This window comes from Monodelphis domestica, chromosome X (assembly GCF_027887165.1).
Source record: "Monodelphis domestica isolate mMonDom1 chromosome X, mMonDom1.pri, whole genome shotgun sequence".
Classification (NCBI taxonomy): Eukaryota; Metazoa; Chordata; class Mammalia; order Didelphimorphia; family Didelphidae; genus Monodelphis; species Monodelphis domestica.
In genome coordinates, this window is record NC_077235.1 from 86,381,009 (window position 1) to 86,404,405 (window position 23,397).

Here is a 23,397-nt window from a genome sequence, read left to right on the forward strand (position 1 = left end):
CATCCCTACCTCTCCAGGCAGACTGACTCACTGTTCACTGTTCCCCTGGGGAGGATAAACAACTCCCTCCCCCTAAGCCAAAAGGAGGCTGTTTCCTTATGAGGACAGGAATTCCAGCCTTGCTGCTCCCCAGGGGCTGCCAGGCCTGGGCCTGTGTCTGGGCACTGCTTTCTCCAGGACCCCCCACCAAACTGAGGACTGCTTCTCCTCCTGGCCCAGGCCCCTCTGCCACTGACCTCCCCCACAGGGAACTGTGGCCAGCAGCCTGGAGAGGCCCCCACCCCTCCTAGCTCCATCTGCCCTTTGTTTCCCCAGCTTTGTCTCCTCCTAACTGTAGTCTTGGTGACATTCTTTTCCCTCCCTGTCCCTCAGTTTCCCTCTTTGTGATCCTGGGCCTTTCCCTTTCATCCTACTAACCCTTCAGGCCTCTGCTGGGTGACCTTGGGTGGGTCCCTTCTCTTTAGGCCTCAGTTTCCTCCTGTGGCAGATGGATTCAGTGACCATGAAGCTCTTTTCCAGGCCTGCCTTTGGCCCAGCGTGTCTATGTCTGTGTGGGAGCACGTGTGCCGTCTGGCCCTTGCCCACCGCCTCGGGCCTTGCTCTGAAGGCCCCCAGCCCTAGTCTGGAGGCCCCCAGAAGCAGAGAAGGCCCTTGCCTACCCCTCTCTGACCCTCAGACACTGGCCAGTGGGGAGAAAGAGGCCGTCTGGGTACCAGGTGCCCAAAGCCTTCTGAGAACTGCCCAGGCAGTTCTACTTTGGAGCCGGAGAGACTGAGGCACAGGGCACAGCCATGTTATGTCAGGGCTCTGTCAAGAGGGGAAGAGGCTTCTCTGGGCCAGACTCCCAGCCTGCCATTCACCTGGTGGGGCTCAGGCCTGCCTGGCACTTCACCCAGTGGATGGAAACATTGTGAAATGAGGCAGAAGGGGGAACTGAGAGGGGGGGGCAGATCCCCAGTGACCTCACAGGCCAAGAATGAGGCCCCGAGCCTTCCCAGCTCTCAGCCCAGAGGGTCAAAGGCTTGCAGGGGGCGGGGCAGCCCCAGTGAGGCTAGGAGGCACGTCCAGCAAGGCGGCTGGCCTGTGGAAGACCCCTAATAAAGCCTCTGGGCCGCGGAGGACTTCTTGCCTGTGCCTCTTCGCCTGGGGGAGTGCCTTCCCTGCTCGGCCCCCTCAGGCTGCTGCTGCTGCCGCTGCCCTGGCCACTTACTATCTCGCAGGGAGGGAGCAGGCGCGGGAGAGCTTGGACTCCATGTCCCTGGCAGCCGCCCCAGCCTTCCCCGCTGGCCTTGGGGCGCCGCGCTTCCCCAGCCCATCCACCCTGCTAGCGCCCCCTGGCCCTCGAGCCCGAGAGAACCCGCCATTTGGGCCGAGGGGAAACTGAGGCCCGGGGCCGACCGCGCCGGGAGGGAGCCTTGTGCTGGGGCCGGGGGAGCGGGAGGGAGCCGCCCCTTATCGAAGGTAGGCCTCAGTCGGGCGAAGAGCCATGAAGGGGGGCTGCCCCCCCCCCCCCGCCCGCTGGGCGGTGAGCTCATTCCCCTAGGGGCGGGGTCGCCGCCGGCAGTGCCATCGCGCCCCCTCCCCCTTCTGCCCGTCGCACGCCCTGGCTGGGCTCCGGCCCGCCGCCGCTGCCGCCGACAACGACGACTTTACCAATTAAGGCTTTCTCCGCCCGAGCCGCCTCGGACCCAGGGGGGGTCTAGCTGCTCACAAGAGGGGCACGGCCAGTGGCCGCGCTCCCGCAGCCCAGCCCAGCGCAGCCCAGCGCAGCCACCACGCGCTCCGGCCCGCCGCCCCTGACCCGCCAGCCCCCGGCCCGCGCCCCGCTAGGCACCCCGGGGGGAGCGGCGGCGTGTGCGCCTCCTCAGCCCCGGCTCCGGGTAAGACAGCCGCTCCCCGCGGCGCCCCCGCCCTGGCCCCGGCCAGGGCCACCCGGGCGCCCGCCCCACCCACAGCCCGGGAGCTGCTGGGGCAGCGCCGGACCCCGGACGGTCCGGGACGTTCCCAGTCCCTGGCGGAGACAGGGGGAGAGGCTCCGGGGCTGGAGCGGTGTGTGACTTACAGAGACAGAGAGAGACACTCAGAGAAGAGACAGGGACAGAGCTGGACAGAGAAAGAGAGAGAGACAGAGAGAGAAGGGGAGAGAGCCGCGGAGATGGACAGAGACGGGAGAGACAGAGAGGGGAAGAGAAGACTCGGGAGAGAAAGAAAGAGGCAAAGAGAGGGAGAGGACAGACCGAGATATAGGAGAAAAGGAGGGAGGGGGAGAGGACTTTGAGATTCCAGGTCCTGTGTGCTGGGTTCTAGATTGGGGGGGGGGGGGGGCGACACGGCAGGGGCTCCTGGAAGCCCGTGTGCATGTGTGAGCTCATCACAGTCTGAAATGGAAAGGGGCCTCAGAGGGCACTCGTGTTCCCTCTATAGGAAAAGGTCCCGGACTTCCAGCTGCCCTTTGAGCTCGGTTCAAAGCCCTGGGTGGGAAAGAGCCCAAGGGCCCCCAGACCCTTTAGCAAAACCCCCGAGTGTGAGCTCCCAGCAGGCCCTTGGCTTCCTGATGCTCTGGGCCAGCTGGTGCCCCTGGGGGGATTCGGGAGCCGCCCGAGGTTGGCCCGGCGACCCATTTCCAGGCCGCTCTAGACTGCGGGGAGTCGGCCTTGGGGAAACTGAGGGCCAGGGCAGGGAGCCAGGCGAGGGGCCTCCTCAGCCTCCTTCCAAATAAGGGAAAATATGAAAGGGCCCAATTTCTGGGGAGTTGTGGGCCGGGCCACCCCCTAGTGGCCAGACTTCCGCACTGCAGGGGAGCGCGCCGGCCCGCCGAAGCCGGTGGGCTTGGGTGGGGCTCAAAGCCCAGGCCCCTCCCCCGACGGGAGTGGGCCGCTAGACTCTTCCCTGCCTCAGTTTCCCTCTATTCCTGCCTCACGAGAGCAGCTAGTTGCTCCGGCCTACTCCTTTTGGCAGACACTGGAGTGAGGAAACTGAGGCCAACGTGGACTCAGAGGCTGAATTCGAACTCGGCTCTAGCCGTAACCGCTCTAATCCCAAAGGCGTCAGACCTTAAGGCATTGTTGCTGCTTCTTTCCCATTGGGCTCAGAACTCCTGGACCGAACCCTCCCCCATGGGCCGGAACCAACTCAGAACTGTGGCTGTGGGGAGGGTGGCTGGTGCCACTTGCCCGTATTTGGACGGGTCGGGCCACAGAGACGAGCCCGCCCCGCCCCCTCCGCCCCCCCCCCCCCCCAGCACCGGGACTTGGGCCGAGGCCCGGCGCACTGACGCAGGGCTTCCTGGCAGCCCCATCAATGATTCGGGGCTTCGGTTCATTCAGCGGAGGAGCCTTCGGGCCAGAGCAAGGCGCCGGTCCTGGGGGTTCACAGCTACACGCCGGAGCTCGAGGAGGGAGAAGCCGCCCCTCCCAATCCCGGCGCAGTCAGTACATTGCGCCCCTCTTTAGGCCCCCGTTCTCCTCCCTCGCTCCGCCCCTTACCTCCCCCCTACCCCCCGGTCTGTTCCTCCCTCCACTCCGGCAAGTTCTGTCCCGGCTGACACCCACTGGGAGAATGGAAGGGATTCGGGCCTCTAATGACTCAGTTTCCCCAGTTGGGTGCGATCCTCCCGCATTTGGGCCCTGGGGTTTGGATTTGGCCACCGGGGCAGAGATTCCAGCCCGAAGGGACCCCTTTTCTAGCAAGCGGGGGGGGGGGTCGGAGGGAGACCCTCCTCTCTCCCTTCCTCTCTAGGTCTGCGGGGCCCGCCCCCTTCATTCTTTGGCCAAATAGGGAGTGCGGGGGCGAGGGCAGGGATTCCGGCCAGAGCCCCCAGGCCGCTGCCGCCGCCCCCGCGGGTTCGCGGGATTAGGTTTGCTCTTGCTCCGGGCCGCCAAAGTAGGGGCTCCAGAATGTGGCCCAGCCCGAGGGGCGGACAGGAGCGGCGGGAAGGAGCCCCAGTGTACGGGGAGGACTCGCTCCCTTCTTTGTTTAACAAGAGGAGAAACTGAGGCCTCTCCATCTCGGAGCGGGAGAGACTGGAAAAAGTCTTTACTGTCCGGGCCGCCCCTTGCACGGAGAGCTCCCGAACGTGTAGGGGAGCGAAGGCTGATGTGATCATGGACCGGTCCTTTCTCTTCCCGAACTGGGGGGCCGGGGGAGTGAACGAGGTTCCCTGGGCTCCTTCCAGCAGTAAAATGCTGGGTCATTGGGGGGTGGGGTTTGGACGGGGGTGGGGGGTCGCCGGACACTCCCTCCCCCTCCCATTAAACCCTCTGGGGCGGGGGGAGGGGATGCACTTAAAGGGCCCGCAGTTTGGAAAGTTAAGCTCAGGAATGAGCTGGAATTGGAGCGGCTGGGCTGGCTTGGGGGCAGGGGCAAAAGAGAGGCTTTTCGGTGCTGGGTGGGGTGGGGAGTTGGAACCCAGGGGGAAGGGGAGGGAGGAGGGGCGTGCCCGGCCCCCCCCAACTCCCCCACCCCCCGCCTCCTTCTCCCTCTTCGGCACGCCCCCGCCCCTTCCCATTTAAAGGGCCGGCGCAGTCAGCCACCCCACGGCCGTGTTTCTTTCCCCCAGCCTGTCTGGCTCTAGGTGCCTGCGTCTTTAATTAAGGAGGGCCGCCCCCTAGCCGGGCTCCAGCACCGCCCCCAGCCTCGGCAGGCTCTCAAAATGAGTAGCTCCCACCCGCGGCCCGGCCACAGCCACAGCCACAGCAGCTCGGCGGCGGCAGCGGTAGCAGGCGCGGGCGGCGGCGGCGGCGGAGGTGTCGAGAAAGACAAGGACGCCGAGATGCCGGCCACCGAGAAGGATCTGGCGGAGGACGCGCCATGGAAGAAGATTCAGCAGAACACGTTCACGCGCTGGTGCAACGAGCACCTCAAGTGCGTGAGTAAGCGCATCGGCAACCTGCAGACGGACCTGAGCGATGGACTGCGGCTCATCGCGCTGCTCGAGGTGCTCAGCCAGAAGAAGATGCACCGCAAGCACAACCAGAGGCCCACCTTCCGCCAGATGCAGCTCGAGAACGTGTCCGTGGCGCTCGAGTTCCTGGACCGCGAGAGCATCAAGCTGGTGTCCATCGGTGAGCGGCGGGCGCGGCGGGCGCGGCGGGCGCGGCGGGCGCGGCGGGCGGGGCGGGGCGGGGCACGGCACAGCACTCTCGGCCCGCTCCTGAGCCACACACGCATGCTCCCGGGCTTGGCTCGGTCCGAGGTGGCGGCGGCGGCGGCGGCGGCTCGGACTCCGGCTCCTCCTCCTCCTGGGCCCCGCGCGGGGAGGGCTGCCCCGGGAGAAGCCGGGGGTGGGGCTCTGGGCACCGCCGCGTGCGCGCTGGAGGCTAGGGGCCGACGGCCGGAACAAAAGAGCCCGCCACCTCTGGGGCCGGAGGAATGCAGTTAGTTAGCAGTCTGTAGAGTTCCCGGGGGCGGGGCCGGCCTCCTGCGCCTCTGCTCGGGGAAGACCAGACGGGTGGGTGTGGCAGCTGCCGCCTCCTGCCCCAGCCATAGCGGACCTCGCTCGGGGCTGGAGAGCAGATGATGTGGGGCGCCTCCCCAGCCCTGACTCGTAGAAATAATCCTCCTCCGGGGGCCGCCTCCAGGCAGCCCTTCGGGATTGCCCCCACCTCGGTCCCTGGCACCCCGAGGATTCCCTACAGGTTGCCTTAGTCTGTGAAGACTCCCTGGTCCGGGCCTCCCCAAAGCCCCCCGGAATCTGGCCTGGTGGCAGGGCTTGAGAAACACCATTGCCCTGCGGCGGTGGCGGAGGGCACGAACAAAGGTGTTCTGGAAGGGGGCCGGCTGGGGCCCGTTGTGGTTCTGGGAGCTCTGCAGAGTTGGGTACCGGGCCCCACCCTGCTTCCTGTGTGAAGGGGGAAGGGCGCGGCCCCAAGCTCCCATCTTCTCCATTCCCGTTACCGGAATGTCTTAGTCACCCCCTGTGCCAGGCAGCTCTGCCCTCGCCCGCCCCCCAGCCCTGGAGGGAGATGGAGGAGGCAGGCAGGATATGGGGGGCTGGGCCTGGGCCCTGGCCCAGCAGGGGGGCTTGCTCTTCCTTCTCCCGCCCCTGATTCCTAGAGCTTTGCCCATATAAGGCTAAAAAATGTTGGAAAGCAGCTCGATTAGCAGGCTGAGGGGGAGGGGGAGGGGTGTCACCCTAGCAGAGGGGGGCGGGCCGTGGGAAAGGCCCCGAAGGGAGGTGGGCACAGCCAAAGGGCGGGGCCGATTCCATCCCGGGAAGAGCTCCCTTCCGGCTCCTGCTGGGGCTGCTGGCCTGGTTTCTGCTCACTGCCAGAGACCCCAGGGCCGGGGTTGGGTGGGGTGGCCACCAGCCAGGCCCCAGAATACCCTGGACCGCTTCCCTGGCCTGTGGTTTGGGGTGGGGCCCAGATCAGAGGCAACGACCCAGCCCTTGGCGGCCTGGCCTCCTCTCCCCTCCCCCAGGCAGGCTGGGGCTTGTCCTGGGAGCTGAGCCCCCCTTCCCTTCCCTCCCCCTGGAATGGCTCGCCTTGGGCCCGCCACCATCTTGTGAGGCCCAGCAAGAGCCTGCAGGGGGCCAACAAAGTCAGGGTGCTGCTGCTTCCCCGGGCCAGCAGCCCCTCCTGGTATGCTGGGCCACCAGCCAGCCTTTGGCTCCGCTAGGTGAGCCTGGGACCAGCACATGGGGCTGCTGCTCCAGAGCCCTTGCTCAGGCCCCCCAGTCAACTGGGGGAAAGGGTGGAGGGCCTGCTGCCTGGATGCCCCCAGGCCTGGGGCCAGTGCCTTCCTCCCCTCCTTGGGCCCACTGAGCAGCCGCCCCATCCCACATGTGCCCCTGCAGACAGCAAGGCCATTGTGGATGGCAACCTGAAGCTCATCCTGGGCCTGATCTGGACCCTGATCCTGCACTACTCCATCTCCATGCCCATGTGGGATGAGGAGGAGGACGAGGAGGCCAAAAAGCAGACACCCAAGCAGCGGCTCCTGGGCTGGATCCAGAACAAGCTCCCTCAGCTGCCCATCACCAACTTCAGCAGGGACTGGCAGAGCGGCCGCGCCCTCGGGGCCCTGGTGGACAGCTGTGCTCCAGGTGAGAGCCAAGCCCCACGAAGGCGCCTCAGCCAGCACGTTCTCTTCCTTCATCTCTCCCTTGTGGGATTCCTTTCTTCCCTCCCTCCATCCCTCCCTGCCACCCTGCCACCCTCGTCCAAGGAGGAGGCCTTTGTGGATGCACACGCGCCACCCCCTTCCAAGGCAGGGGGCTGCTGCTGGGTGGCCGGGGGGATTCAAACGTGGCCTCAGACACCTCCCAGCTGTGCAGCCTTGATCAGGCCCTTATTGTTCTTCTGCCTTGGATCCCGTGTGTGGTGGTGTTTCCAAGAGGGGAAGTGAGGACTCAAGATGGCATGAGCTGCTCCCTCCCAGAGGGCCTGGGCGGGCCTGGCTTATGCCATGAGGGTTCCTCTGTCTGCTGCAGGCCTGTGCCCTGACTGGGATTCCTGGGATGCCAGTAAGCCTGTGAACAATGCCCGAGAAGCCATGCAGCAGGCTGATGACTGGCTGGGCATTCCTCAGGTAGGCCTCCTGTCCCTTCCCTATCCCACTGATGTAGAGCCAGCAAGTGCTCCAGGGGCGGGCGTCTGATCCACCAGCTCCTTTTGCAGCAAAGGAGCCCAAGGCCAGAGGTGGGAGGGACTTCAGCACTGGTCCCCAACTCCAAGGCTCTCTTGCTCTTTGGCTCTAAATGCAGGTAGCACCAGGGGGGGCCTCCCTTACCCTGGCACTGCCAGCCACATGTGTCTGCCTCTCCTGCAGGTGATCACTCCCGAGGAGATTGTGGACCCCAATGTGGACGAGCACTCGGTCATGACCTACCTGTCCCAGTTCCCCAAGGCCAAGCTGAAGCCTGGGGCCCCACTTCGGCCCAAGCTCAACCCAAAGAAAGCCAGAGCTTATGGGCCAGGTGAGGAGTTCTCCGCTCGGTATGGTGGCCTGCCAGCCAGGAGAGTGGAGATCACCGCTTGGGCGTGGGGGGTGGGGTGGGGGGGTGGAGGTGCTCTAAGGCACTAAGTGGCCAACCAAGGGGCCCTAGAAGAAGGAGGTGCCCATGTTCTGGTTCTTAATGCTGACCTGCTCTTGCCGACTCTCTTAACTGCAGGGGGCTGGGCGGTGACCAGAAGGGAGTTTAACACTGAGACTGAGCCTACTGGCTGGTGGCCTTACCAGAGCACATGTGGGCAAGATGGGTTGGGTCACCAGACTGGCATGGATGGTCTGTCTGGGGAGTCGTGAGCCACCTTTGGGCCATCCTGACATCCCCTTGGTATCTTCCATGTAGGAATAGAGCCCACTGGTAATATGGTGAAGAAACGGGCGGAGTTTACTGTGGAGACCATAAGTGCAGGCCAGGGGGAGGTCCTGGTATATGTGGAAGACCCTGCTGGGCACCGTGAGGAGGTAGGTGCCAACCCTGGCCCTGCCCAAGCTGTGGGCTCAGGAGTGACGAGCCCGGAGGCCTATGGGGGAGATGATAGAAGGAGTCTAGGACTGGCAGCCACCAGGGAGAAAGCAGAAAGGAATGAGGGGCGGGCAGGGAGGGAAGACTGGCATGGCAGTACCTGTGCTGGGTGAGCCATGTCCCAACCCACTGCCTAGCAGGCTGACTGAGGCCCCTTGCCCCCACCACAGGCCAGAGTGATTGCCAACAATGACAAAAATCGAACCTTCTCTGTCTGGTACATCCCCGAGGTCACGGGGACACACAAGGTGAGGCCGAGTGCTGGACCACAGATGGGGGAGGGAGAATGGGTACCAGCTCAGTTGTGAGCCCTTGTCTCTCCCCACCCCACTTTGTCTAGGTCACAGTCCTCTTTGCAGGCCAGCACATCGCTAAGAGCCCCTTTGAGGTGCACGTGGACAAGTCCCAGGGAGACTCCAGCAAAGTCACAGCCCAAGGCCCTGGCCTGGAGCCCACTGGCAACATTGCCAACAAGACCACCTACTTCGAGATCTTCACTGCTGGTGAGGCCAAGCCCCTTCCTTAGCATTTGAACCAAAGCCTGGCATCCTGGCCAGCATTCCTTCTGCTAAGCACCCCCATGGGGATGGGGTCTGGGGCTGCACCAGAAAGGATGGAGAAATGAGGCAGCTGTGGCACTGGGGCCCCTCAGCAGTCTGAAAGGGGCTAATGGCCCCTGGGCCCAGTTGAGCTCTAAGCTGCCCTGAGGATGGGCAGGCGGGAGCGCAGGTCCCCCCATCTTTTCCCAGGCAGGGCAGATTCTGAGGCAATGGGAAAGAGAGGCCCACTTTGAGCCTTGTTCCACATTGGGATTGTTTGTTAGACCCTCCCATGCCCTCCCTGCCCTCCCAGGGCATTGGCCTCTCTCCTATTGAAAATGGGAGGTGGCAGAGCAGCCAGGAGGGGAGAGGCAGGGTGGTTGGGGATCCCCTGCCTTTGCTTCCCTTCCAGGTGCTGGTGTTGGAGACGTGGAGGTGGTGATCCAGGACCCCACAGGGAAGAAGGGCACCGTAGAGCAGCAGCTGGAGGACAAGGGCAACAGCACATACCGCTGTAGCTACAAGCCCACCCTGGAGGGAACCTACACCATCTACGTCACCTTTGCCGGGGTCCCTATTCCTCGGAGCCCCTACACTGTCACTGTTGGGCAAGGTGAGTCCTCCAATGCACATTTCACTCCCCACAAGGCCAACCACCTGTGCCTGGGGGACTGACTGGCATCCTGGCCGCCACTGCTCTGGCTGCCCTCTTCTGTCCCTTGACCCTTGGCCACCCCATGCCCTGGGGAGGCTGAGCCTGGGGGAGGTGGGGGGCACAAGACCAATCTCCTTCTCGTCTCGCTCCTGGCTGCCTTGGGTCCCACCCTCTCTCCCTTTGTTCTTTTTCCATCCGTTGCCTCTCTGCACTGTTCTTAGCAAACTCGCTGTCCCTTCGTGGTTCGTTTCCTTTCTCTTATGTCTGTCTCTTCTTCGCGCTTCCGTCTTCTCGGAAGACCTGGCTCCGGCTGCCTGGGAATCTCTGCTGAGCTCTGATCTCACCCAAGGGTGGACGGTACTTGAGCCCACTTCTTTTGGACAGGGCGGGGGGGGGGGGCGCTGCTGGAAGGAAGAGTGGGGTAGGTGAGGGAGGGTGGTCCTGGCATGGCCCCGTAGCCTCCTAGCTCTGGTGGTACAGTAAGCAGCTTGGATGCCAGGCCCGGCTCCTCTCAGCCTCACTGAGCTAGTTGGGCCTGGGGAGGGCATGAGCCATGGAGGATATAGTGGCAGAGCCACTTTGGGCTCGGGCTACTTGGACCCAGGGGGTCCCTGTGGTTCCTCCAGCTCTCCACGTATTGACATGTCTGTCACCCTTCTCTCCCCAGCCTGTAACCCTAGTGCCTGCCGGGCTGTGGGCCGAGGTCTGCAGCCCAAAGGTGTTCGTGTGAAAGAGACGGCTGACTTCAAGGTGTACACCAAGGGGGCGGGCAGTGGCGAGCTCAAGGTCACAGTGAAGGGTCCCAGTAAGTCAAGGGGCCAACACGGGGCTATGTGGGCTGTCTCAACCCAAACCAAGGGAGTGGGGAGTTGGATGGGTAGCTGGCCTGAGAAGCCAGGAGCTGACCAGCACTGACTCGAATCAACTGAAGCTGGCAGTACCACATGGGCAGCGCAGTTTGCAAAGCTCTGGGGCCTGGGCAGCCTGCAGGAAGCCTGAGGGACGGAGTGGGGCTCACTTCCAAGAGCGTGCCAACTCCATGGGGAATCCTGAGGGGCTTAGGAAGGCCGTTGCTGCTGTAGCCAAGGAGGGCACACAGCTGGAGGGGAGCCGCACCTTGGCATCTTTGAGGGCCAGCAGAAGGAGCTAGGGATATGTACAAGGTGAGGCAGGGAGGCAGTCGCAGAGAAGGCAACCACTACCTTACAGTGCTTCGGAAAGGCTGGCACAGGCAAGGCCAACTCATCACGTTTGGCCCTAAAAGGCAGCCACCACCCCAAAATAGGGGGGAACAATTGTTACCGTGCAAAGCTATCTCAAAGGGGAAGGAAGCCTTCCCTTGTAGGAAGAAGGCTTTGAGCAGAAGCTGCAGACTCCCTGCTGGGCTGGGTTACCCAGGGGGCTGGGGCAGGCCCACTTGGGGTCTAAGACCTCCAGCCACCAGGAAGTAGCAAGTCTATGGCCAAGGGGGCACCTTTGCTGCACTTGGGGCTGAGAAAATTCCCTTCCCTTGCCCTCCACCTCAGGTACTTTCTAGGTATTCGAACAGTTCTGAGGGCAAGGATTGATTTTTGAATCTGTGACCCCTCTGCCTGGCCTTGAGCACCCCTGGGCCTCTAGAGGCCTCTTGTCGATGACCCTAGGCTAAGTGTTGAAGGAGGTCCTGGGGAAACCGAAGCACCTCTTTAGCCCTACAGGGGAGCCTACAGTCACTGGGCAGATAGGGAGGTTGAGACGCCCACACAGATGCCTGCTTGTGAGAGATTGACCACAGGAGGCCTGATGTTGCCTTGGGCTAGAGGGGCGTGGAATGACTTCCTTTCCCAGAGGAATTGAGAGAACTGAGAGAGGGCTGGTTCTTTCTTTAGTCATAAGGAGCATACGTACAGACCTGGACCAGAATGGAGGCAGGGCTGGGAAAGAAGGATGCCACAGCTGGGGGGTGACCTTCAGTGGCTTGCAGTTTTGTAAAAACTCATGGAGGCACCCATTACATGGACAACTGTGAAAAAAAACAGCCAGGAACTCACCCAGGCACCAACTGGGGACTCTTTGGGGTGGCCAACACAGATGGATACTGAGAGGACTTTGGGGGTGATGTGGTGTGGCGTGGCGTGGCGTGACGTGGTGTGGCGTGGCATGGCTCAGCTCTTTTTCACCTGCTTTTCTTCCCTTCCCCCAACAGAGGGTGAAGAACGAGTGAAACAAAAGGATCTCGGTGATGGCGTCTATGGCTTTGAGTATTACCCTCCTGTCCCTGGCAACTATACAGTCACCATCACCTGGGGTGGTCAGAATATCTCCCGGAGGTGAGGAGCCTGGGGATGGGTCACCGATATCTGTTCCCCCAACCCTCGGAGCGTCTCATAGCTGCCATCTTCTCGGGCCCCAACACAACCCCGGGAGGTGTGTTCCCGTTTGATAAAGACACAGTTTGGGAATGGCGGCAAAGAGGTTTTGTCCAGGGCCATGGAACTAGCACGTGGTTCTAGGTTTTCCAGACTTGGTATCTATTATACCCAAGTTCCTGTACCTGTCGCCTCCCAACAAGTCCATTCCCCTCCTTGAGCCTTGGTCTTCCTACCCACAAAATGGCTAGACTCCCTTCTCCTTTGGGGGGCAGAGGGAGGAATTCAGTGCTTTCCTCACCACCATTGTGTATGTGTGTATCCTTTTGGTAGCCCCTTTGAAGTGAAGGTGGGCACAGAGTGCGGCAACCAGAAGGTTCGGGCCTGGGGCCCTGGCCTAGAGGGTGGTGTGGTTGGCAAGTCAGCCGACTTCGTGGTCGAGGCCATTGGGGACGACGTCGGCACCCTAGGTAGGTCCAAAGGCACCCTCAGGAAGATTTGGCCCCTCCGGGGTTGTAGACGAGATCCCATCGTGGGATGTCTCCCAGCATAACAGAGAAATCAGGAACGAGCCTGGGTTGGAGGTCTCTGTGCACACGAGTGTGGGGTGGCATGCAGGGCCTTGTGTAGGCTCAGAGAAAGGTGGAATGACAAGGGTGGCAGGGTGGTGGAAGGCACAGCTTCAAAGGCCGGTTCACTTACTGTGTGTGTTTGAGCCAGAGAAGGCCCCTTTGGACAGTGGCAATCAAGAAAGAGTCTCTGCCTGGGGAGGTGAGCTTCTGGGACTGTCAGCTGCCTGGCAGGCAGTCCAAGTTATCAGCCACTTAGTTGTCCTACCACAAATCCCCAGGATTCTCCGTGGAGGGCCCGTCCCAGGCGAAGATCGAGTGTGATGACCGGGGCGATGGCTCCTGTGATGTGCGCTACTGGCCCCAAGAGTCTGGGGAATACGCTGTCCACGTTCTCTGCAACAACGAGGACATCAGGCTCAGCCCATTTATGGCTGACATCAAAGCGGCACCCAAGGACTTCTACCCAGAAAAGGTGAGGCCCAGGGCATGGGAATGTCACTGCTGGTGCTGGGGACTGGGCTGGCCAACCAGCTTGTCTTTGTCCTGGTGGGCAGGGCCTGGGGCCTCTTGGCTGCTGGGTTCTTGCCTCCCTTGTTGCCCTCACCTGAAAACACGTGTGAGGCCTGATTCTTTTTTCCACGTTTGCCTTGAACCCACTCTGGGGCCTAGGCAGAGCCTGGAGGCCAGTGGAGCCAATGGCTTTGGGGAGAGTCTGAGTGGTGGCCGGGCTAAGTGGCCCCAGGCTGCCTGAAATGCCTTTTTGGATCATGTCATGTCACCCCTTTTCCTTCAGGGAGGAGGTACCACTCCCCCGAAGGGTCGACAGCTCAGTGCTAAGGGAACTCCACGTTCAGGCCAACAAGCATTTTTTATTAAGTAGGCAAAGGGTGAACTATGGCCTGCCCAGGGTGGATCCTGGGTTAGACCAGTGGAGAAGGGAGGGATTCCAGCGGGCACCCTTAGGGCTTCTTGGCATGCATGCCCAGCTTGGAGTCAGTGGTGAAGATTGACTGCTCCAGACTCTTGGCCTAGCATGGGAGGGCCTCTCCAAGAGTTTGATGTCTTTTGGACTCACTTCAGGTGAAAGCTCGAGGCCCAGGGCTGGAGAAGACTGGCGTGGCCATCAACAAGCCAGCTGAGTTCACCGTGGATGCCAAAAATGGTGGCAAGGCTCCTCTCAAAGTCCAAGTGCAGGTGAGATGGGGCTGGGTGGCCTGGGCCTAGCGCTGGAGCCCTAGAGGGAAAGTGGCTGAGCTCAGCTGCCTCTCCTCCCCTACAGGACAGCGAAGGCTCCCCCGTGGATGTCACCGTCAAAGACAATGGCAACAACACTTACAGTTGCTCCTATGTCCCCAAGAAAGCAGTCAAGCATACGGCTGTGGTCTCCTGGGGAGGGGTGAACATCCCTAACAGCCCCTACCGGGTGAGCTGCCTTCCCCTCCACTTCTGCACTGCCTGAAATCAGGGAGCTTTTGGGTGACAGAGGAGGAGACGGGCCCAGAAAGGTTCAGCACGTTGGCTTGGCAGGAACTTGGCCATGCTGCGTCACAAGAGCCTGGCTTCAGAGTCCAGATGTCCTCTATTATCCCCATTTCCCAGATGGGAAGGGAAGCTGAGGCCCAGAAGACCAACCATGATCCTCAGCTTTGTCTGCTGCTGGTATAGATGTGGTTGCCCACCCATACCCCACCGCCTCTGCAGCAAAGGGAAGGGGGGGGGGCTTTTCCCCAGCTCCTCGTGTGGCCAAGCTGTGGTTGATTTCAACCACAGGATGCTTTTTGGTTATGTCACTGATTCACGTTGAGCTTATGCTCCTTCAGTGGCCCTAGGCAGCTCTTTTCCCTATGAACCCTATCCTGTATTGGAATTCAATCCAGGGAACATCAATTAGGCTCTTGCTCTGGGCCCTTAGCCTGCAGGAGGAAGGAGCAAGCAGCAGTCTTGACCCACCCACCCCACGTCTGTCTCCCTCCTGCTGGGAGCAGGCTATGAGTTATAAGCAAATGAATGAATGTGAGATGATTTGAGGGAGAGCGTACTCAGCGCCAGAATGGGGGTGGGAAGGGCCAGAGAAAGGCCGGTAGAACGCTGGCAGAGTCTGGGGCCATGCATGGGGCCTGTGCATGCATGAAGGTGGGGGACCACCGTCTCCTGTAGGCACGAGGCCACTTTGGCCAGAGTGGAGAGCGGGTGAGGGGAATCGTGGAAAATCAAGCTCGAAAGGTAGGCCCAGGACACAGTGTGAAGGAGCACTGGAATCACCACCCTTAGCAAGCTGCTGGCTCAGCCTCCAGGAGGCAGCCAGTGATACGGGTTTCTGACTTGGAGAGAGAAGTGCTCAGGCTCTTCTAGGCAAATGGTTTTGGCAGGGGGGAGCTTGGAGAAGGGAGAGATAGAGCTGAAACAGCTGTTCTGTTGGGATGCTTTCAGCCTAGCCTAGTGCAAGGGAGAGGCCATGCAGGCCCAAGTGAGGCTGCTTCTTGGCCATCTTCCTTTGGCTTCCTACTCAGGTCCCCCTCCTCTAAAATGTCTATTTTCTTCCTCCCTTCCTCTGCCCTTCTGCGTGCCCTTGTAGGTAAACGTGGGAGCAGGCAGCCATCCCAATAAGGTAAAAGTATACGGACCAGGAGTGGCCAAGACCGGTCTCAAGGCCCACGAGCCCACCTACTTCACCGTGGACTGTACCGAAGCTGGACAGGGTAAGTGAGCCATGGGGCAGCGATGGAGGCAGGCTTTGGGGGCTCAGAGCAGATGGTCTTCTGCTTTGATTTCCTCATCCATCAGAGTTGACTCCAGTGTAGTGGGGCGGGCCAGGGAAGGAGGCCGCTGGCTGGGGCCATTCTAAGCTTTTCCCTTGCCATGTTCCAGGTGATGTCAGCATTGGCATCAAGTGCGCCCCAGGAGTGGTGGGGCCTGCTGAGGCAGACATTGATTTTGACATCATCCGGAATGACAACGACACCTTCACAGTCAAGTATACCCCTCGGGGAGCTGGCAGCTATACCATCATGGTCCTGTTTGCCAACCAGGTGAGGGCCACGTGCTGCAGCCTCTTGGAGCTCAGCGGAGGATCCTGCCTTTTCTAAGATGGCTTCCGTGGTCATTCTCAGCCTTTTCTCCATCTGTCCCCATTCTGGGCTGCATTTCTCCTTCCCTTTTTTTTAACAACTCGGGAGAGTCTCTTCTTCCCCAGCTCAAGGCAGCCCCCTCTGGCAATGCACATACACCATTCTGCCCCGCCCAGAGGAGAAAGCAGACTACTCTGCTCTCCTTTGAGACTCTCTGTGGCAGCCTCTGTCTGCTCTGTGCTCCTGAAACTCCATAAGACCGGCTGCTCTTCTGGCTTCTTTTTCCCAAAATCCGAGCCCCTGGGGTAAGGGAGGCAAAGGTCTGAGACCTCAGGGAGCTTCTTGCCACTCTTTTCCTTCCAGGCAACACCCACCAGCCCCATCCGCATCAAGGTGGACCCTGCCCACGATGCCAGCAAAGTGAAGGCTGAGGGTCCCGGGCTAAGCAGGAATGGTGAGTGGCTGCCATGGGAGGGGCCTGTCCCATCCACCTCTGCCTTTGGCCTCTGGGTGGCAGGTCTGCTCCTTTGTCCACCATCTTAACCCAGCAAAGAGATGGCGGAACCAGGGGTTGTTATAGGAGGGGATGGAGGGAGGGCAGCAGCACCAAGGCAGGAGAGGGGACCACATCCCTGAGAGGCTCATCCTGGGGAGCCCTGGTGATGGCATTGCTTCTCTCTCCAGGTGTGGAACTTGGCAAACCCACCCACTTTACCGTCAATGCCAAGCCAGCGGGAAAAGCCAAGCTGGACATCCAGTTCACAGGCTCCGTCAAGGGGGATGCTGTTCAGGATCTGGATATCATTGACCACCATGACAACACCTACACTGTCAAATACGTCCCTGTGCAGCAGGTAACCCCTGCCTCGGCCACCTTGACCAGCGAGGCTTGTGGGATCTAGTGCTGGGACCAGCCCCAAGCAGCTGTCTTTGTTATCGTTTGCACGTTTTCTTGGGGATTCCCACCTGGACAGATCTCCCCAAACCCAAACGAGGCCCGCGAGCAGTTGGCCCAGGCACCATGCCAGGGGTGTGCCATACCCTGTCTTGTGTAACGAGGAGACAGAGGTGGTGGCATAGTGGCCCTCACCTCTGAGCCAAAAACTAACCCCAGTGTTCTTCGAGGAGGGAGCCAGCTCCCCAAGTGCCTCCTACTTCACTTTATCCAAGAGAAGGGAAAGTAGTTGTCCAAGGTCACCTAATGAGTCATGGGCAGAGCTTGGAGCAGTGACCAGGCCTCTTGGTACTACTAGGCCATGGGGAGCAGATGAGTTCTCTTTTCCCCCATAGAGCTTAGCAGATGGGAACAAAGGGCTAAGTGTTGCTGCCTCCCTCCCCCCAATCCAGGGCAACATGGGTGTGAATGTGACCTATGGAGGGGACCACATCCCCAAGAGTCCCTTCTCTGTCGGGGTGGCCCAGACCTTGGACCTCAGCAAGATCAAGGTGTCCGGCTTAGCAGACAGTGAGTAACAGAGGCGGGATGAGTGGCCTTCCCCTCTTGTCCCCGTCCTCCCAGAGACTCTGTGGGTGGTGTGCCGGCGGGGGCCTCTCCCCACTCCCCTGTGGCTTCCAAGTCAACACTTGTGGACAGGGAGTTGCAGCTCTGGAGGCATGTGCCCCATCCCCCCATCCCACTGTTCCCCACAGAAGTGGAAGTCGGCAAAGACCAGGAGTTCACAGTCAAGGCAAAGGGTGCCGGGGGCCAGGGCAAGGTGGCTTCTAAGATCACAGGCCCCTCTGGCAAGGCGGTGCCCTGCAAGGTAGAGCCAGGCCTAAATGCGGACAACAGCGTGGTCAAGTTCATCCCCCGAGAGGAGGGCCCCTATGAGGTGGAGGTGACCTATGACAGCGTTCCTGTCCCAGGAAGCCCCTTCCCTGTGGAGGCCATGCCCCCTACCAATCCCACCAAGGTACGCAGCTGGCTAGAGACAGGGGGGCTAGCAAAGGGCCTATCTATCAGCAAGGCTCCTGGGCTGATGATAGCCACTGTTGTGTGTCCACACTCACTTCCCCTTTTCTGCTTTCTTCCCTGCAGGTGAAAGCCTTTGGGCCTGGGCTGAAAGGGGGCAGTGCTGGCTCCCCAGCTCCCTTCACAATCGACACCAAGGGAGCGGGCACAGGCGGCCTTGGCCTGACCGTGGAGGGCCCGTGTGAGGCCAAGATAGAGTGTCTGGACAACGGGGATGGCACGTGCTCGGTGTCCTATCTGCCCACAGAACCCGGTGACTACAACATCAACATCCTCTTTGCTGACACTCACATCCCAGGCTCACCATTCAAGGCCCATGTGGCCCCCTGCTTTGACCCATCCAAGGTCAAATGCTCAGGCCCTGGGCTGGAGCGAGCCACAGCTGGGGAAGCAGGCCAGTTTCACGTGGACTGCTCAAGCGCTGGGAGTGCTGAGCTGACCATTGAGATCAGCTCTGATGCAGGCATGCAGGCAGAGGTTCATATCCAAGACAATGGGGACGGCACCTATACCATCACCTACATCCCCCTCTATCCCGGGGTTTATACCATCACCATCAAGTACGGTGGCCAGATGGTCCCCAACTTCCCCAGCAAGCTCCTCGTTGAACCAGCAGTTGACACCACTGGCGTTAAGTGCTATGGGCCCGGCGTGGAGGGCAAAGGTAAGCCCCATCCCCCTGGGCCACTTCCAGGCTGGCAGGAGCAGCTGTGCCATGAGGGCAAGCTGAGGCCAGCAGAGGGATGCTCAGCTTTCTGTGCTCCGACTCTTGGGCACGCTCTACCCAGAGGCTCACATACCTTCCAGAGCCCCTAGTCTAGGGATGACATTGGTCAACTGGAGAGCATCCAGAGGAACAAAGAGAGCCTGAAGGGAGCAGGCATCAAGTAGAGAGCCTAAGGAGGAGGGGCCTAGACTTGCCTTCAGATCTGGACTCAGACACTTCCCAACTATATGGCCCCGAAAAACACCTGAGGGTCCCCAGACCCCTGAGCCAGGAGCTAAGGCACACCTTCAGGGAGACAGCAACACTAAGCTATAGTCCAGCAGCAGGACCATCTCCTTTACATTTCCCCAATGGGCCGGGCTCCCCTCACCTCAGGTTTTCATCCTGTGTCCGCCATGTTGGAGCAGGAATTCAGGGGGTGGGCTGGCCTAGAAAGATTTGTTTCAGCCCCATGCTTTGGCACACCCAAGCCAGCCTTCCTCTACGTCGGGATCAGCTCTCAGATCATGGAGCCATCGGGCAATCCGAGGTAGAGGAGAGCCAGGGTTGCCTGTTGGAGACTCGATCTTGCTTCAGCCCCTGGTGACTTCAGATTAGCAGGGCGGCTTGTATTTTCCAGAGCTGGAAAGAGAGGGAGAGACCATGATTAATTACTCTGAGTGGGGCTGGGGTGGCCAGGGTCTGACTTGGGAACATGGCGAGGCCCGCACTGTCATTTCGTAGGGGAGGAGGTGAGGAAACAGTACTCACTCAGGAAGTGGGCTTTTCCCTGCCTGTGAGGAAACCGCAGCTTCTAGGGTCCCGAGCTAGGCTGTCCGGGCCTGGACATCAGCAGGTCTTGCTGCTTCTGGCCTTGGCCGTGCCCCTTTACTGGGGCAGGCTGTCTACCTGAAGTCTCTCTTGCAAGTTCATTTTCTGTAGGGGTAGCCAGCCACTCGGGGGGTGGGAGTGGGGGTTCCAGGTGAGGAAAGGTGAGCCAGCTTCCCCCCTTCAACGTGGATACATTCAGAGCAGGGCCACTGGCCCACCCTCACATTTCCCCCACCCTTTCACAGGGGTGTTCCGAGAGGCCACCACAGAGTTCAGTGTGGATGCTCGGGCCCTCTCCAAGGCTGGGGGTCCCCACATCAAGACACGTGTGGCTAATCCCTCGGGCAACCTGACTGATGCCTATATCCAGGACAATGGAGACGGAACCTACAAAGTGGAATATACACCTTACGAAGAAGGTAGATGAGAGACCATGGGTCTCTGGGAAAGGAGGGGGAAGAACCTTGGGAATGGGGGCCTGAGGTTTCTCTAGGATCCAGCACTGCTTTCTTCTTCCCTTGGCTCAGGGGTCCACTCTGTAGATGTCACCTACGATGGCAGCCCCGTGCCCAGTAGCCCCTTCCGAGTGCCTGTGACTGAGGGCTGTGACCCATCACGAGTGCGTGTTCATGGACCGGGCATCCAGAGCGGTACCACCAACCAGCCCAACAAATTCACCGTGGAGACCAGGTACAGGGGCCAGCCCAAGTAGGCTGCCTCCTGGCAGCCCCAGTGTACCTGGACGATGGGGTCAGTAAGCGGGGAGGCTGTGGCTTTGGGCCCAGTGGACACCGCCTGTTTCCTTGGGTCTCCAGGGGCGCAGGCACAGGGGGCCTTGGTCTGGCTGTGGAAGGCCCATCAGAAGCCAAAATGTCCTGCATGGATAACAAGGATGGCAGCTGCTCCGTGGAGTATGTACCCTATGAGGCGGGCACCTATAACCTCAATGTGACCTATGGCGGCCACCAGGTGCCAGGTAATGGGACCTGTTCTTAGAGCGTGGGCCAGCAAAAGCTCTGGGGGTTTGGGGCCTGTGAGCGAGCCAACAGCTCAGAAGGGCCCAGATAAGCTGGGCAGTCGGGACCGCAGAGAAGGGCCACGTGTGGTGCAAGTGGCTAAAAGAACCAGAAAGGGCAAGAAAAGGGTTGGCCAGAGGCCCAATCGCTGTCTCCAAGCACTTGAAAGGTGGCTTTTGGGGACAGAGCCCAAAGCATAAGGGGCTGGAGGCTGAGGTTCAGGCCCCCCTCCTAATGGAGGCTGCCTCTCACTGGAGGGCTTCTGCTATGGGCCACTGAGCTCATTCATGGAAGAGGGAGGGGAGGAGGAGCCTGGGCTCCCCTTTCCCAGGCCTCTCCTCACTGTGCCTTGGGGCCTCCGCATATCCCACAGGTAGTCCATTCAAGGTGCCTGTGCATGACGTGACAGACTCCTCCAAGGTGAAGTGCTCTGGGACTGGGCTGAGTCCTGGGGTGGTCCGAGCCAATGTTCCTCAGTCCTTCCAGGTGGACACCAGTAAGGCAGGTGTGGCCCCGCTCCACGTCAAGGTGCAGGGACCCAAGGGTAAGTATGGCAGGCAGCAGCAGCCTTTGGAGTGGGGAGGGCCAGGGAAGGCCTGGGCGTGGTACACCAGGGGCTCCAAGGCGTGACCTCAGGAGGTGACCAGGAAGAAAGCAAGCATTTCTTAAACACTTCCTGTGTGCTAAGCATCCCAGCAACCTGGAGAGCTAGGGGCTAACAGGATCCCCATTTTGCAGATGAGGAAACTGAGGCAAATGAGTTCAGTGACTAGTAAGTGTCTGAGACTGGATTGGGATTCAGGGTGTCCTGACTCTAGACCTGGCACTCTCTCCACCATCCGACCTGGCTACCTCAAAAATGCATGGGTGCCTGGCCTCGAACACTTCCTAGCTATGTGGCCCTGGGCAAGTCACTCAACCCCCCCTCCCCCCAGCCTTTAGGCCTTTAATGCTTTGGAACCAATACTTAGTCTGGGCACCTCCCTGCTCAAAGGCTGGGCCCAGTTATGGTGGTGGAGAGATGAGGGTGCCAGAGACGGAGATGAAGGTAGGTGAGGTTGGGGGCAGGCCGGGCCGTGGGGAGGGCCCTGAACAGCCAGCTTGAGGACACACGAAACCATAGGCAGAGCAGAGCTGGATGTGCTTTCTGCTTGGGGAATGGGAAAGGATGGGGTGAGTTTTAGGGCCTGGCAGCCCCTACTCGTGATTGCGAAGGCCCAGGAAATATCTGTGGCCGTCTTGGGGGCCAGGCGTCTGCCTGGCTGGCCCAGAAGCGATGCCGCGCAGAGAATCTGCCTTGTTTTCTTCCCTTGCCTGATGCCCACATTCTCTGCTGATCCCACAGGGATAGTTGAGCCCGTGGATGTAGTGGACAATGCCGATGGCACAAAGACGGTGAACTACGTGCCCAGCCGGGAAGGGCCCTATAGCATCTCGGTGCTCTACGGAGATGAGGAGGTTCCTCGGAGGTAGGTCCTCCCTGGGGAGAAGGAGAGGCTGCCTCCTCGTTCAGTGGGCCCTGGCCTGTGCCCTCTCACTGAGCCTGAGCCCCCTGGGCTTCCCCACATAGGAGGTTCTGGGAGTTGCAGCTGGCCATCAGGTGCTGCCATCAGAAACCAAGTGGGCTGCTGAGCCCGGTGCCTTTGTACAGGTTTGCTCTTCCAGGAGATCATGCACCCTCATGGGAGCTTTCTGTTTTGTTTCCCCACCTCGACTGTCTAGTCCCTTCAAGGTCAAGGTTCTGCCCACCCATGATGCCAGCAAGGTGAAGGCCAGCGGCCCTGGGCTCAACACTACAGGCGTGCCTGCCAGCCTGCCTGTAGAATTCACCATCGACGCCAAGGATGCGGGCGAAGGCCTGCTGGCTGTGCAGATCACGGTGGGTTTGTCAGTGGGCCCAGGGGAAGGGGAAGCTTGGCACAGGAGGCCGGTTCACACACTTGCCAGCTGTGCCCTGGGATTCATTCCCCTCGTGTTGATGATTTAGCCCATGACACATCCCAGAAGCTGAGCATCAGTCCAAAAGGAAGCTGGCTTACTTGGGGCAGGGTGGGAGAGCAGGGCAGACAGATGCCATCTCCATGGTACTTAAGGCTGCGAGGAAAGCCTGTGGGGGTTCGGACAGAGACTTCGGGGTGCTCAGCCCGAGGTGACTTGTGAAGGGCAGGCTGGGAGGTCTTTCTGTCTCCTTGTTCTCTTTCCTCTAAAGAGCTTCAGCTCTCAACAACGTGCCCCAATTGCTGCCTTGTCATGTCCCAGAAGGCCTCTTCGGCTGCTCTGGCCACTCTGGCTTGGGTTTAGAGCACAGGCCTTCTGGGCCAGAGGTGACAGAGCCCTCCCTTTGAAGCATCATGGTGCCCCTGAGGGCCTCGGGTTACCAAGGAACTCATTTTGGTGCAAGTGCAATTCTCAGAGCCTTTTTGGTCAGTTTGTAGAATGCATCTAGTGGCTCAGTGGATAGAGAGCCGGGTTCCAATTTGGCCTCAGACACTTCCTAGCTCTGTGACCCTAGCCCCCATTGGCTAACCCAATACCAAAACAGAGGGTAACAGTTTTATTTATTTTTTTAAACTCATCTTTGGGCCAAGACTCACCGACTTGGAGTCAGAGAAGACCTGGGTCCAAAATCTGACTGGCATTTAATTCCCTGACTGAACTCGCTTTCAGTTTCCTCCTCTGCCAAATAAAGGAGGCCATGGCAGCCTTTAAGGCCCTTTTCAGTTCTTCCTTGAAGAGTCTGTGGCTTGACTACTTTGTCCCCGTTGGCCCTCGGGTACCTCCCCAGGGCAGCCTCAGTTTCCTCGGCAATATGGAAGGGTGGGGACCAGATGAGCCAAAATCCCAGCTCCTGTTCGCCAATCCCCTGAAATGGGAGTTTGGGGAGTTGCATCCTCGGGCAGCCATGATTAGTCCAGGGAGCGCCTTCTTACCTCCATTCCACCTCTGCTCCCTTGGCGGCAGGATCCCGAAGGGAAGCCCAAGAAGACAACAATCCAGGACAACCAAGATGGCACTTACACTGTGTCCTACGTCCCCGACATGACGGGCAGATACACAATTCTCATCAAGTACGGGGGTGACGAGATCCCCTTGTCCCCATACCGTGTCCGGGCCCTGCCCACGGGGGATGCCAGCAAGTGCACAGTGACAGGTGAGGGCGTTGGCAGGGGTGGGGCCTCGTGGCCCGGGGGGTTGGCGGGCCCCCTGCCCCCAAGCC

The 23,397-nt window shown here is 60.4% G+C and overlaps 1 protein-coding gene across 4 annotated transcripts in view; it reads left to right on the top strand.

Moving 5' to 3' along the window:
• The first annotated feature begins 1,238 nt into the window (after positions 1-1,238).
• The window catches only part of FLNA (filamin A), a 39,215-nt gene continuing 17,056 nt past the window's right edge, over positions 1,239-23,397 (top strand). The window contains exons 1-29 of one of the 4 annotated variants that reach the window (XM_056808930.1): positions 1,239-1,461; positions 4,559-5,063; positions 6,797-7,045; positions 7,433-7,530; positions 7,771-7,918; positions 8,294-8,412; positions 8,644-8,721; positions 8,814-8,976; positions 9,425-9,625; positions 10,335-10,472; positions 11,853-11,976; positions 12,349-12,485; positions 12,866-13,059; positions 13,668-13,781; positions 13,867-14,010; positions 15,163-15,286; positions 15,456-15,616; positions 16,019-16,109; positions 16,340-16,509; positions 17,003-17,120; positions 17,306-17,568; positions 17,694-18,291; positions 19,410-19,583; positions 19,692-19,854; positions 19,980-20,140; positions 20,554-20,724; positions 21,526-21,649; positions 21,903-22,059; positions 23,142-23,331. In XM_056808930.1, coding sequence (XP_056664908.1) covers positions 4,652-5,063; positions 6,797-7,045; positions 7,433-7,530; positions 7,771-7,918; positions 8,294-8,412; positions 8,644-8,721; positions 8,814-8,976; positions 9,425-9,625; positions 10,335-10,472; positions 11,853-11,976; positions 12,349-12,485; positions 12,866-13,059; positions 13,668-13,781; positions 13,867-14,010; positions 15,163-15,286; positions 15,456-15,616; positions 16,019-16,109; positions 16,340-16,509; positions 17,003-17,120; positions 17,306-17,568; positions 17,694-18,291; positions 19,410-19,583; positions 19,692-19,854; positions 19,980-20,140; positions 20,554-20,724; positions 21,526-21,649; positions 21,903-22,059; positions 23,142-23,331 — 4,984 coding nt within the window. In that variant the 5' untranslated portion in view covers positions 1,239-1,461; positions 4,559-4,651. Of the gene's footprint in view, positions 1,462-1,666; positions 1,881-3,325; positions 3,428-4,558; positions 5,064-6,796; positions 7,046-7,432; positions 7,531-7,770; positions 7,919-8,293; positions 8,413-8,643; positions 8,722-8,813; positions 8,977-9,424; positions 9,626-10,334; positions 10,473-11,852; positions 11,977-12,348; positions 12,486-12,865; positions 13,060-13,667; positions 13,782-13,866; positions 14,011-15,162; positions 15,287-15,455; positions 15,617-16,018; positions 16,110-16,339; positions 16,510-17,002; positions 17,121-17,305; positions 17,569-17,693; positions 18,292-19,409; positions 19,584-19,691; positions 19,855-19,979; positions 20,141-20,553; positions 20,725-21,525; positions 21,650-21,902; positions 22,060-23,141; positions 23,332-23,397 lie in introns of those variants that run through there. The other 3 variants (XM_056808927.1, XM_056808931.1, XM_056808929.1) reach the window with 3 other exon arrangements.